At 36.9% G+C, this 13699-nt stretch overlaps 4 protein-coding genes across 4 annotated transcripts; all 4 read left to right on the top strand.

The window, feature by feature from the left end:
* Window positions 1-581: 581 nt before the first annotated feature.
* On the top strand, window positions 582-1604 carry LOC123318702. Its single transcript, XM_044905400.1, has 4 exons — window positions 582-781; window positions 857-1044; window positions 1108-1218; window positions 1434-1604. Exons 1-4 carry the CDS (start codon window positions 683-685, stop codon window positions 1579-1581), a joined length of 546 nt encoding a protein of 181 aa, XP_044761335.1. The 5' UTR covers window positions 582-682; the 3' UTR covers window positions 1582-1604.
* Window positions 1605-2049: 445 nt separating this feature from the next.
* LOC123318410 (ionotropic receptor 93a) lies at window positions 2050-6629 on the top strand. The gene is made up of 14 exons (XM_044905023.1): window positions 2050-2255; window positions 2425-2577; window positions 2830-2964; window positions 3027-3176; window positions 3560-3942; window positions 3996-4163; window positions 4238-4462; window positions 4712-5143; window positions 5214-5370; window positions 5426-5646; window positions 5750-5927; window positions 6005-6083; window positions 6217-6374; window positions 6509-6629. Exons 1-14 carry the CDS (start codon window positions 2159-2161, stop codon window positions 6604-6606), a joined length of 2634 nt encoding a protein of 877 aa, XP_044760958.1. The 5' UTR covers window positions 2050-2158; the 3' UTR covers window positions 6607-6629.
* A 352-nt stretch (window positions 6630-6981) lies between these two features.
* On the top strand, window positions 6982-9034 carry LOC123318797 (mediator of RNA polymerase II transcription subunit 28-like). Its single transcript, XM_044905542.1, has 5 exons — window positions 6982-7208; window positions 7664-8015; window positions 8130-8278; window positions 8350-8518; window positions 8653-9034. The coding sequence occupies exons 1-5, from the start codon at window positions 7119-7121 to the stop codon at window positions 8673-8675; spliced, it is 783 nt and encodes a 260-aa protein (XP_044761477.1). The 5' UTR covers window positions 6982-7118; the 3' UTR covers window positions 8676-9034.
* Window positions 9035-10404: 1370 nt separating this feature from the next.
* On the top strand, window positions 10405-13657 carry LOC123318907. The gene is made up of 3 exons (XM_044905687.1): window positions 10405-10645; window positions 12776-13290; window positions 13351-13657. The coding sequence occupies exons 1-2, from the start codon at window positions 10420-10422 to the stop codon at window positions 13273-13275; spliced, it is 726 nt and encodes a 241-aa protein (XP_044761622.1). The 5' UTR covers window positions 10405-10419; the 3' UTR covers window positions 13276-13290; window positions 13351-13657.
* Window positions 13658-13699: the final 42 nt, after the last annotated feature.

Here is a 13699-nt window from a genome sequence, read left to right as displayed (position 1 = left end):
ATTATAGACCGAATGATAATATCCACAATTTACGTATTAAATCCAATCAGTATGAAATGAAAAAAGCAGAACCATAAAGTAAATATATATATATATATATATATATATATATAGTCATTTTGACCCTTTTTACCCATTGGGTGTAGGGTGGACCATAAAGTAAATCAAGGGATGAAATACTGACAACCAGAGACAAGTCCCTTCTCTATGCTGAAAACCAAAGAGCTGAAAACATTATTACTGTTCTGTGGTGAAAACACTGAAAACCGAACGAGTTCACCACAGAACATCAAATATTCCCTTTCTGTGGGCGTAGACAGAAGGATCTACGTCTGTGGGTTACTTGAACACAGAAAATTAAACATTTTGTACAAGTGTTGCCATAATAAGAAAAAAAAAGATAATTTTTTAAAATTAATTTCAATTTTCAGTTTCAAATGGATTTTCCGCATGATATTGCTGAAACAGCTAACATGATGGCCATCAAATTTGAACGGTTTTTATTCAAAAGAAAATATCGAATATTATGATGTTTCGAGCTTGAAAAATCAGTCATACCTTCTTGAGGTGCTAATTGAGAAAATATACCAAATATTTGTCCGGAACCACAATGAACATTGTACCGTTCTACCGTTGCTTATTTAATTAAGAACGTTTTTCTTTCAATTCCACACTGTCGGCCATGAAACACACGAACATAGTTCTACTTTGCAATTTTTTCATTATTTCCCACTCGTTGAGACCTCCTATAATATGGAAAGATGGCATCAATTGGGTGCAAGTGAGTGATTTTTTTCCTAAAATTTCTCATATACTCATTGTTAAGAATTAAGAATGCATTATTACCAATTGATAGATGGTGGTTGGTATTGGAATTCCTGTCGACCTTAAAGATGCAACTATAACAATCGGAAGTGCAGCAAAGGCATATTATTTACTACCGACCAATACTTCATATCCAACCTACACAACGTACGAGGCGAAAGAAGGGCGTTCTTCACTGCGCCAGGGAATATATAATGCTATGGAAGATATCTTACGAAGGTACTCTAAAATTTGTATATCCATATCATAATGACATCAACTTTGTTATTTTTATTATCGCAGGTATGGTTTTGGTGATGGAAAATCTTGTTTGTTGAAGCTGATTTGCGAATATGCCACTAAAGATGCAAGCAAACATTCTTTAATTTCGAGAGTGGCTGACGTAGTGCTGAGGTGAGTATTTAAAAAAAAATGAGAGGTCACTTGAAAACGATATTTCCTTCAACTGAGTAAAAAAATTATATACTTCAATATCAGGAAAAATTCAACTTCGGCTCCAAATTCTTCGTGATCTGTTCATATACTACTTCTGATTTATTTATTTTTATTATTTGAATTCATTTCTGTCATTTCTTCAAAACAAATTTCATTGATTAAATATTTTTCAGACCGTCTTCGACAGTGGATGCTACAGAACGAAATATTTATTCTTCAGCGGAAAAAATGGGCTCGGCGAACATAGACTGCAATTATTTGTTTTCAGAGTGTAAAAATGATATCACGAACACCTTTTTGAAAGAGTTTATGTTTGCGTAATAAATATAGAGAAATTCATCAAATACTTGAGTTTAATTCCAATTTCCCAAAAATCAAATTAAAATTTCAGAGAAAAATATTAATTGAAAGCAGTTTCAAATTATGACATAACTTAAAATCGCAGAACACTATGTAAAGGAGATTGTCCTTAGGTTTTTTAAAATCTAATTAAAATTAATAGAAATTAATAATAATTGGAAAAATTATTAATCCCGATGAAAGATTTACCGCACAATTCTTTCACATTCTCTGTTACACCCTGTACATAAAAATTCACCCCGCACAATGAAGTCATCCCCGAAAACTTCACAAATATAGAATTCTCATCCCCAATAACAAGTGGAAATCTATTTTCCCGTCCACATTTTCATCAATATCGAAAAACCAATTAATATAAAAGTAGAAAAGTGAATAGAAATTTAATGAATGACATTTGAAGGCATGCCTTGGACTGGATACTATTCTGTATACGAATCTATTCTATTTTATCTAGAACACGGCACGGTTTAGGACCGGTAAATATATTTCGTTTTCAAAATAATGATTTAGGGTTGTGAATTAGGTTACCTCAGTTCCGATGCTTTTTCCGCTCATTGAGTGCATCGTTTTCGATTTTGTTCTGTTTTTGGTTAGAAGCGATAGCGAATTTTTTATTTCTGAGAATTCTGTTTTGGGTAAGTGAAAAACGGTAAATTTGCATTTGTATTTGTAGTTTTATAGGCTCAAAAACAAAATATTTAATAAGATTTCAATTTGAATAAATTTTTTCACTTATTTTCAAGATTTTCTAAGATATTTCAAACGAACATTGGCAAAACCACATCCCCTTATTATTTTTTTTAGCTGTGGTTATCGACGAGGAATTTGTGAAAATGGAACATAAGAACGTCAAAGCCACCATAGATGATTTTGTACGAATCACAAGGGATCTGCAAGCCAAAGGATTAAACCTAAAAATACAATACCACACGTCTCTAGGTGTCAACTTCAAAAGGGGTGAATAGAATCGGATAAAACCTGAAAATTTTTTATTTCAGCTAAAATGTTCGAATTATATGATTTCTATAAATCACGCTAAGTATTGCACTTCATCCACTTTTCTAAAAAAATTATTTCTAAATTATCGCAACATCTCTATGTTCAGAGCCTCATCTGTCAGTGATTCAGACCATAACATTTGATAGACCAGTGAATAATCACAAGAGATTTATGAATATCATAATGCCCATATGTTTTTTTTTTTGTAAGACGTTTTATTGATAAATATGTCCTATTGTCCTTCCTCAGACATATCCGGTGTCCTGACTGTGGCCTCATGTTACAACACTTGGAACTTATTCGAAAGAGCCGACAGAGATTTCGTCCCTTTTATTGCAATATCAGGTGAGTAATCATGATTTGACGTTCAGAAACGAAGAAATGCTTAATATAAACCATATTATCAGAGACAGACTGTCCAAGATTGCCAATGGGAAAAGCCATCAGTATACCACTGACCAAAGTAGGAGAAGAATTGCCTCAGCTTTTATTAGACTTAAGAACTTCATCGATCTTCAAATGGAGGTCTGTTGTACTCATCCACGACGATAGTTTGAGTGAGTAACCGAAATTTAAAGTCATCACCACCGTAGAGGGTAGACTACCCAACATACACTTGCGCGCGAAATTTAAATTTAGTTTAGTTTCCTTGATTTTACAAGTTTCCTAGGCAACTTTTCCAAATTTTTTTTTCGTTGAAACCTTATACGAAGTATGAGGAAAGTTTTAAACGAAAAATGAATAAAATCGGTTGTGTCGTTTTTCGTTGATGCGATGACAACGGAAAACTGGGTCCATTTTTATTCATAAAAGATATTTTGTTGAGTTAACCATATTCTTTAATAGACAAATATGGACTGCTAATTCAAAAAAACAAAGATCTAGATACTTCAACACTTAGGTATTGAACCATGATTAATCCTGATGAAACTTCAACCAGATAGAGATATGGTTGCCAGGGTGACATCTTCTTTGACGGAAGATCTTCCAGTACCAGCTCAGTCCACTGCCCTCTCTCTAATCAAATTCGAAAAACTAGAGTCCGAAGATAAGGGACAAAGTCTGATCGATAGACTAGCGTCAATATCGTCCAGAAAATCAGATTCTAACTTTCTGGTGGTTTCTTACCGAAAAGTCGTCGAGACTGTCATGGAAGCTGTTGACCTGATGAATCTCGTGAACACAGAAACGCAGTGGTGTTACGCCATCTCGGACACGAACAGGGGATCGAGGAAAAACTTGAGGAAATTGAAAAAGTCGCTGAAAAACGGAAGCAATGTTGCCGTTATGTATAATAACACAGTGACTGATGCCGAATGTTTTGTAAGCCACTGCAAATCTCTATTTTCAGTTTATACTCTTCATTACTTTTATAGAGAGGTTTACTATGTCATTTCGAAACTTTGGTGGCTGCGTTCGCTACAGCTTTCTACGAAACAGAAAAAAATGAATTCGATATAGCCGATCAAGTTTCCGGAGAAGAATGGGAAGCAATAAAGCCTTCAAAATCTGAACGTCGGACATACTTATTAGAAAAAGTACTGGTGAGATATCGTCCGATAATATCACTTATTTTTCCCGAGAATCACAAGTTCTAACAGCGTGCGTGCTTTTCAAGATGTACCTACGGAAAAACGGAAAATGCGACAACTGCACCAGTTGGCTCCTCAGATCTGCAGATACCTGGGGCAGCGAATTCAAGAACGACGGCAACGAAACCTCCATACAGCTGAACAGAGTCGGCAGTTGGACTGCTGTTCTAGGTGCGGAAATGTCCGACGAGCTGTTTTTGCACGTTGCACACGGTTTCAGGAGGAAAACCTTGAGACTCGTCACTGTTCACGTGAGTATTTATCGGAAATGTCAATTGTCATGTCAATGTCAATTGTCATGTCAATTGTCATGTCAATGTCAATGTCAATGTCAATGTCAATTGTCATGTCAATGTCAATGTCAATTGTCATGTCAATGTCACTTGTCGAATATTTCTCTGAATCGGCCAAAGTAACTTCAAGATGTATTTGGAATTCGGAGTTCGATTTGAGCCTTGATAAATTATCATTTTTAGTAGTAGTTTATTATTCTTCTGCAGAATCCACCGTGGCAAATAATATCGACCGACACGTCCAAAGGACTGACGAAATATACAGGATTAACCTTCGACATAATCAACGAATTATCGAGAAAACTCAACTTCACCTACACATTGCAAGTCCTGCCAGTCGAAGAGAAGCGAAAGCAAACCTCCCTCAACTTCCAGCAGGTTTACAATTTTTCGGGTAGCCCCGGTGACAGAGTGGAAGATCTGGCTAATCTAGTCACCAATTGGATTCCTCCGAACATGATCGACATGATAGCGAATGGTACAGTGGCCTTAGGCGCTTACGGCTCAACGGTAACCGAGAAATATCTGAATAAGATCGATTTTACGATACCGATATCGACGCAGCCCTACACGTTTTTGGTCGCAAGACCGAAGGAGCTGAGTAGGGCCCTGCTCTTCATGGCGCCTTTCAGTGGCGATGTGAGTACGCTATTCTATGTTCCGGTTGATTTATTGATTCCGTTTTTGACGTAATGAAACATTTTTTCAGACGTGGCTTTGCCTTATGGTGGCAATACTGTCTGTAGGTCCAATTCTGTATTTCATTCACAAAGTAAGTCCAATGCCAGATCAGAGAGAGAGAGCTGGAGGTCTTTTCAGCATTCAAAACTGCATATGGTATATGTATGGCGCTCTTTTACAGCAAGGTGAAGGTTTGTTGGTTTCAAGCCTTGGATTTTAGTTACGTAATGTTTTATCTAGGTGGTATGCATCTTCCACAAGCTGACAGCGCACGAATCTTGGTCGGCGCCTGGTGGTTGGTGGTACTGGTGATCGCTACCACTTATTGCGGTAATTTAGTGGCTTTCCTGACTTTCCCGGAGATGGAAAAACCCCTGACCACTTTCGACGATCTGCTGGCTCAGAAAGACCGGATATTTTGGAGCATGATCGAAGGAAGCTACATAGAAGACGAATTGCAGGTTTTTATGACTTTCTTCGAAGCATAGAATATTCACGAAGACATCGTTTATCTTGACTTTGTTGAGAAAGAAGACTTATATGTAGATTGAAAAATGTTTACAGAACTTTGGCGATTCCAAATACAAACTCCTGTACAACATGAGGGTTAAAAATCAAACTAGGGAAAAAATTCTCATTGAAGTTGCAGCGGGAAAACAGGTTTTCATCGATTGGAAGCTACATTTGCAGTACCTAATGAGGAGGGAATATATCAAAAGCAATAAATGTGAATACGCTTTAGGTGAGCAATCGTAGACGGACAATAAAAGTTTGGTGATCATAAATGTCTAACATTCAAGTAAATATATACTCTTACAGCTACAGAAGAAGTTTTCAATGAACGTATTGGTTTGATCTTATCCAAGAAAAATCCCTATCTGTACAGAATTAATAAGGGGTAAGTGACAACCGAGGTGAGAACCACAACCAATAGAATAATTTGATCAATGCTTGAATTCCACACGTGCTAATAAGTAACAGGTAAAAGATGGTGACTAATATTTAATTTGCTGTTCCCTATCTAATAATAGAATAAAAGAGCTCCATCAGGTGGGATTAATCCATAAATGGCTAACTGGTTACCTCCCGAAGAAGGAGAAGTGTTGGAGAATTGGACAAGTACTGCAGGCCAACAACCACATTGTCAATATGGATGACATGCAAGGAAGTTTCTTTGTTTTATTCTTAGGTAAATTGCAGGAAGCATAATTTCGTTATGAAAATGCGCATAACCATAGATTTTGACACTGTGAGACCATTTTTTTGACATATGCATTAAATTATTATAGTACTTACTTATGCTTAAAAGTTTTCGAATTTCAGGTTTCCTTTTTGCCTTAATCTTCATCATCGGTGAACGAATTTGGTTTTATCACAAGACCAAGAAGAAGAAGAAAAGCATAGAGCCATACACCATGTAAAAATTTTGTATACATGACTTTATTCAATAAAATTATTAGTTTATATTTCTTCCCACTCTATTCCGCACCCAATAACAGAGACTGCTTTAAAGATTTCTACCAATTTCAGTAGACTTTCTACAAATTTCAATAGACTTCATGAGAATGGTCTACATTTAAAAACTACTGCAACAAGGTTCCTTCTTTTTATCTGCCCTTACATGGAATTCGAGATTCTCACAAAATTTCATTGAAATCGTCGAACTTGGGATTCCAATCTGTTAGATCCACACTCCCCAACAAGAAATACCTAATAAATAGTTCGAAATTCCAAAAACGTGTGCAGAAACCAGCGCAACACGTTCGCGTCGCTGGAAATGCGCATAGAACATTATTGGCCACCTGATCGATTATAACCTCCATCTGTCAGGTGATTGTAAATATTTACAAAACCCGCAGAGAAGTAAAGAATTGCGTATAATTCGTTTTCTCGGATGAACCGGTAGAATTGCGGAAAATCTAGAGATTCACAGATGAAGGAAACATCTCCTCCAGTGTCGGCCATGGCTACCCCTACTAACGGAAGCGTTAATTTGGTGGATGAGTTTGAGGAAACCTTTCAAGTAACAAATCCATCTCGTTGCTTGATGTTTTTTGTTCGTTTTTCGTAGTGCTTTTTTCTCCTCCTGAACTTATCCACGTTTTCCTTGATAACATTTTTTATTTTATTCATAGTTTTTATAGTTATCTATTCTCTGGTTTTATTGTATTCACATTTTCCTCTATTATTATTTAATCTATGCTTCTCTTTGTTGTACACTTCATACTAGTTTTAAAATCTTTTTAAATTAAAAGTTTTCCAATGTGCTTATGTTTTCTTTTTGTATCACAATCTTATGTTTAATATGTTTTCTTGAATTATGTTTTTTGATATCTTGTGCTAACAAGTATGAATATAAATTGACCAAAAACCGCTGTTTCTTGGAAATTAACGCGATGTAGCACTAATCAAAAGGGCAAAATGCTTATGCCCTCATCCTTCTGATGTTGGTATTATTGAACCAATAGCAATTTCCAGTATTGCCTCAACATTCTCACCAAAGAGGAAGCTGTTTCTGTGGCCGAAAAAGAAGAAATCAAGGTAGAAGTGGAACATAACACATTTCGTTTCATCGACCTGGCGCGGCAGATGGAAGCCTTCTTCTTGCAGAAGAGATTTCTTCTATCTTCGTTGAAGCCGGAAACCATAATCAAGGAAGATATAAGCGAACTGCGCTTGGAACTTGCCAGAAAAGAGGAGATACTGAAGAAGCACGCGGAGAAGATAGCCGTTTGGCAGAATCTGCTGAGCGATCTGAAGAACTACAATAAAACTTCGACGCAGGGTGCTACAGTACCGAGTGGTAACTCTGGCAATATTTCGCCAATCAGTAATGAGATTTTTCAGAAGAATCTGCTAGGTAAGAGGAGTTTATAATCTATGCTCCAATAATTTCGAAAATTTGATACATTTCTGTGGTTCATAATCTTCAACTATCCCGCAGAAATGTCAAACTCGAAGCCCATTTCCGGTATGGTAATGCCCTCTGCGGTTCAGATGCTTCAACAGCAGGAACAATTCCAGCATCAGATGCATCAGCAACAGATGCAGCAGCTGCAGCAGCAACAGTTACAGATGCAGCAGCATATGCAGGTTAGCACCCTCAAAGTTAGAGAATAAGTGTTTTCTTAACCGCCGATTACTAATCTTTCTGCGTTTCACAGGTCCCTATGGGAATGCAGAGTGGGGTTAGTCAGGGGATGGTGTCGCCGGAAGTGCTACTCATGCAGCAATCGGGGATGCAGTCCCCACGTCTCCCTTTTTCCCAAGCGGGCCCTGGCAGGGTCATGCAGGGCCCTCTAGCCTATTTAGAGAAGACGACGAGTAATATAGGTAAGAACATGATTATCTTCTCTGGTTCACATATTCTATGGCGATAATTCAGTGTTACCAACCGAACAAAAATCTCTGAGAACCATAGAAATAAATCAAAATTTATATTAATGTCTGATTTTTCAATCCTGAAGGTTTGACGGATGGTCGAAGGTGACGAGGGCGTGGAAGAGGTCGTGGTAGGGGTAGAGGAAGAGGTAGGGGACGCAGTCGTACCACCTTACCGGATTATGTCCCTCCCTGATCTCTTCTGCTGAATGAAATCCGATGTTACCTGATGTATATTATGTTTTTATATTGATGTCGATATATATACGCGCTACTATCTGGTTAATAAGTTACATTTCAATGGTACCACCGGACTGATTTTTTTATTAGGAGAAAAAGAAAGCAATATTGTGGGCTTGAAATGTGTCTACGTTCCAGATAGTAGTGGATTGTTTATTTAGTTCCATTATAAACATCTTTATGAGTATTGTTGTGTGTTGTAGTTTCTTGAATAAAGAATTGCCCGTATCTCTTGCTTTTTCATAAATATCTACCAAGTTCAAGTAGAATATAATATTAGAATTAATAATAATGATCCCAAAAAGGATTTCTTAACCTATATTAATCAAAGGATTATAATCTCAAAGGATCTAAACCAAGAATTATTTGAACCCCCATGAATACTTTCATTTCGAAAACTAATTAAGAAGTCCAACGTAAATGGAAATTGTTTTCTTAACCACCAAAACACAATTAATCACAGCAGTATTTGATAAATACTCATAAAAATTTACACACTAGATTTCGTATCACGCAGTTCCAAGAGTTATTTGAATAATAGATTCCTCGAAGTTTTTGTTATTATGATTCACTCAACAACGTAAACATGCAACGTTCGAAGTATCATATTATCATAAAATGGTCAATAAGCCTATAGTGGGAAAAACAACAGATGTTTCCCTTCGAATCAATACCTATTATATACATGCATAATATATTCATCCTTGGGTAGATAGGCACCAATCATTTCGTAGAGTTCATTAGAGTAATCGAACAAAAAAATTGAACAGAATAAGACCGGAAAATAATATGGGAATGGTTTTAATGAAGCGAGATTCCTTCACAACACCATCAGCAGTCCATGTGCGGCAAGTTGGTCGAGTTTTACTTTAATCTCTCCATCCTTTTCGCCTTTATCTGTCACATCCAGTAGGCTAACTTCAAGCCGAGTTTAAGAAGATTCCAGTATCATTTAGACTGATTATTAGACTCCTCCAATTCATTTAGTGGAACCTACTACCTTGTTTTCAACATGGAACAAATAGCTCAGGCTCAAGAACAGAACCATGTGGAACACCAACCTCCTCAGAAATAGTAGAATACTGTTATTTCTATTAGATTGGCTGCAATCTATTTGTTGCTTAGCATTGTAGGATGCGTTCCATCCTCATTTTGAAGAATATAGAGTTCGTACGTGTGATATCCAATGATTTAAAGGCTTCTGCTTCCAAATTAGAACCTTCCTTGGTTCTAGGCTATTTTTGAGGTTTAAAACCTGATAAGTGATGTTCAAGCTGGTTTTTATTATTGCGTTTTTGAATATCCCAAGCCTTTATCCTCAAGTTATCGAATGAGATGCCTATTCAGTGATTTCAAGGTTTCTTTCTTGAGTCAGACCCTGCCTTATGACAAGTTAATACCTGTTATAAATCCCCACCAACTCGCCAGACGTGAAAAATCCATACGCACCCGTCCGGCACCAAGAAAACAAAAGACCCCCGCGTTCAAACAACCTTGCCATTTGCATCGGAGCGACTAGCAATGCGAACTTTTTATTACACCCCTTTTGCGATGAAAAAACACCAATTTGAACCTTAGCTGCCCTCTACACGTTCGATATATTATAATTAGAAATGGGCGAGGGTAACGTGTTATTCCAAGTCACGAAATTAGATGGAAAAGATCAATGGTCATTCCGCGACCACCCTGCAGCCAGTTACGGTCGAGGCACGGGGCCAAGAGGAGCCTACTACGACCATCAGTGTGCCATCGTCATGGGTTGCGCCAGCAGCGGCCCTGTCGGTAAGGTGGCCGATTCTGTGGCGGATTTGGCCAGCAAGGAAGGCAAGGCAGTGCAAGGTGAGTGGTGCGTTCCTTTATAAGCTCAAATCGATATGAAGAACGAACGTTATTTACCTTGGAAACGGTTTTTTCGCTCGGATACAAATCGAGTGCCGTCTGGATCGATATACAATGGGTTTGATGGCTTATAACTATAGATAATGAAGCACGTTAATTACAATGCTCCTGTTCAAATTAATCAGAAATTAAATAAAACACGCAACAGTTAATTTTGGTTGAAATAAAACTCACGAAAACTATATTTTGTGAAGAACGTTAAAAAACTGACCACATTTGACATTTTGCATTGAATTTCAAATCAAAGTAAACATTCCAACTTCCACCGCTAAATTCGATGAATTTTTTGAACTCCCGTCTTCGTTACACCCCCCATCCACATATCTTTCTCTCGGCCTCGTTGGATGTCTCCCTGGCTTCGAATTAGATGAATCCATTTTGGTTTTCGAGTGATTCTACCGTCGATAAAACGACATTAGAAAGTCAGTGTCAAAATTTTACAAGTAACCATAGACATAGAGAGACTTGCATAAACATGTCTTTATGTCTATGCAAGTAACAATCACAATTCTGTGGGCTATAATCTTCATGATGATTGTCGATTCTCATAAAATATTCAGCTCGTTGCAAAAACATCTTTTCCACATAGGAGCACAACTGTCATCTAGTATATTTGTATGGATGTGAACATACTCAAATTCTAGAGAATAAAACAGAAGAAGTAATTTGAGAATTCCAATATAATACATAAAAAGTACTTCAAATGGAGGACTTCCCTACATGTTTGCCAACCTAGAAAAAGGTCTAAAAGGTCTACCATCAGGGAATGATTGCTTTCTAACGAAACCTACTTCATTCTTTCCGCAATGATCAAATATATTTATGAAAATCTATCGAGCTTTCTAGAGTTTACTGTTAAAAAGAAAAAAAGATTTTCATAACCTCGATTGCTGATTGGTTGAAATTTATGTTGGTATTACTACAATGATGACAATTGACGTGTTTCGTTGGCAAATGTCAAGAAGAAAAAAGTAATCTGTTAGGTTATGGGCAAAGTTTTGGTTATGTGCACAATCTTTGCTTGAACGCATTCTTGTTTTCTTGTATTTTGTAAGCTATACAGCAGACAATATTAATATTATATATATCAGTAAAAATGACATTTGCCAATGAAATATGTCGATTGTCACAAGAAGTAGTGATACCAACATAAATTTCAACCAATCAGAAATCGAGGTTATGAAAATCTTTTTTTCTTTTTAACAGTAAACTCTAGAAAGCTCGATAGAATTTCATAAATATATTTGATCATTGCGGAAAGAATGAAGTAGGTTTCGTTAGAATGCAATCATTCCCTGATGGTAGACCTTTTAGACCTTTTTCTAGGTTGGCAAACATGTAGGGAAGTCCTCCATTAACTTTACTTACCTCCTATTTATTCAATTCATGGATTTCATGCATTCTAACGTTTTTCTTTCTTGGTAATCACATTGCCTGACTGAATAATGAATTATTTTTAATTCAATGCATAATCCTCACTACCACGTCTACTAGTCAATGGTGCCTGATCTGTACTCATTACAAATGATTGTACCAAATCTTCAGTTAAATCTTGGTCTTGGAAGGTTTCATATCATCGAAATCGAAAAAACACGTTATCAACAAAATCACAAGGAATCGGAAGAATCACCAATTATTTTCATGAATTATTCTTGGAAATAATATACGTTGAACTTAGTCGTTGATTTATACGAATATTTTTGAGACATTGTTATATTTTGTACTGGAGTTTCAAAACAGAACGTAACCGCCATCCGCCATGACAACATTGACAACCATTTTGAAACTCCACAGAATAGAATCATAATTCAGTCAAATGTCATTGTCTCTTTTTTATTCTAGGGATGCCCAATTCTTTAGAAAAAATCGATTTCATAGTTCGATTCAGATCGATGATCATAGAGAATTGTCGGAAAGCATTTTCCAGTCGATTCAAATCGGACATAAATGAACTTAGATCACAGATAAAAAATCTCTATGACGTTGATCGAGAAACTTTGATTTGTATATTACGAATATTGAAGGTATATCCTTCGAAGCTCTCACTGAAGAATGATTATCTGTCTTCAGATTTCGGAACAGCCACCAAAGACACCCTCATATCGGGCGTCAACCACGTGAACGAAATGGTCGGCACGGCCTTCAAGTCGGCAGAACACGAAGTCGTGAACCTAACGTCCAAAGCCACGAACTTCCTCGGTCACGCAGAAGAAGACGTCAAGGAAGCAAAGAAAGAGAAGGAGCAATTTGAATCCAACGTTTCGGAAAACGTGAACGAAGCCATATCGGACGCAGAGACTGTGGTGATGTCTGAGGTAGGAAATCTTCAGAACGAAGCAGACGACATAGACGACGAGCTGATGGAGGTTATGCGAAAGGACGTGGCGGATAAAACTGGTGCTGTGGCCAGAATGGAGGGCGACAATTTGATATTGGAGGATATAGAGCATTTCGACCACTTGGGAGAGGCTGTAGAGAAAAGCGAGAAGAGGGTAGAGAGGCTGATGGAAATGGAGGCTGAAGATTTGAAGGATATGGCGCATAAGGAGGAGCCTAAGAAGGAAGAATGAGCAGAATCCTGCTTGGTATGTATAGTAGCAAACAGGAGATTTATGTTCAAAGTTTGATACTTTTCTTATTTTCAGGAATCCGTTGGAATGCCATGTGTAAATTGCTCCCTGAACTAGAAGAGCATGGAAACATACCAAAAAATTTCCGTCCATTGCAATACATTTCATATTGAATTTAGAATTTTCTACAAACTCTATGAAACCTGCAGGAATATCTACGACTTCCACGATATTGAACGAAAGTGTAATTTTATAAGATATCTAGTTCTAAAAATTTTATTGTAATAGTTATATTTGTTGGCAAATAAGTAAAATTTATAATTCGATTTACCTGGTTGAAAATGTGTTATATTTATAAATAATAAAGTTGACAGTTCGACTAGCTGACCACCACATATTTATTTTTATGCTGTTGGACGCGAAA

This window comes from Coccinella septempunctata, chromosome 8 (genome assembly GCF_907165205.1).
Source record: "Coccinella septempunctata chromosome 8, icCocSept1.1, whole genome shotgun sequence".
In the NCBI taxonomy this organism is placed as follows: Eukaryota; Metazoa; Arthropoda; class Insecta; order Coleoptera; family Coccinellidae; genus Coccinella; species Coccinella septempunctata.
The sequence above is the reverse complement of the archived record's forward strand: the minus strand, read 5'-3'. Positions and strand labels throughout refer to the sequence as shown.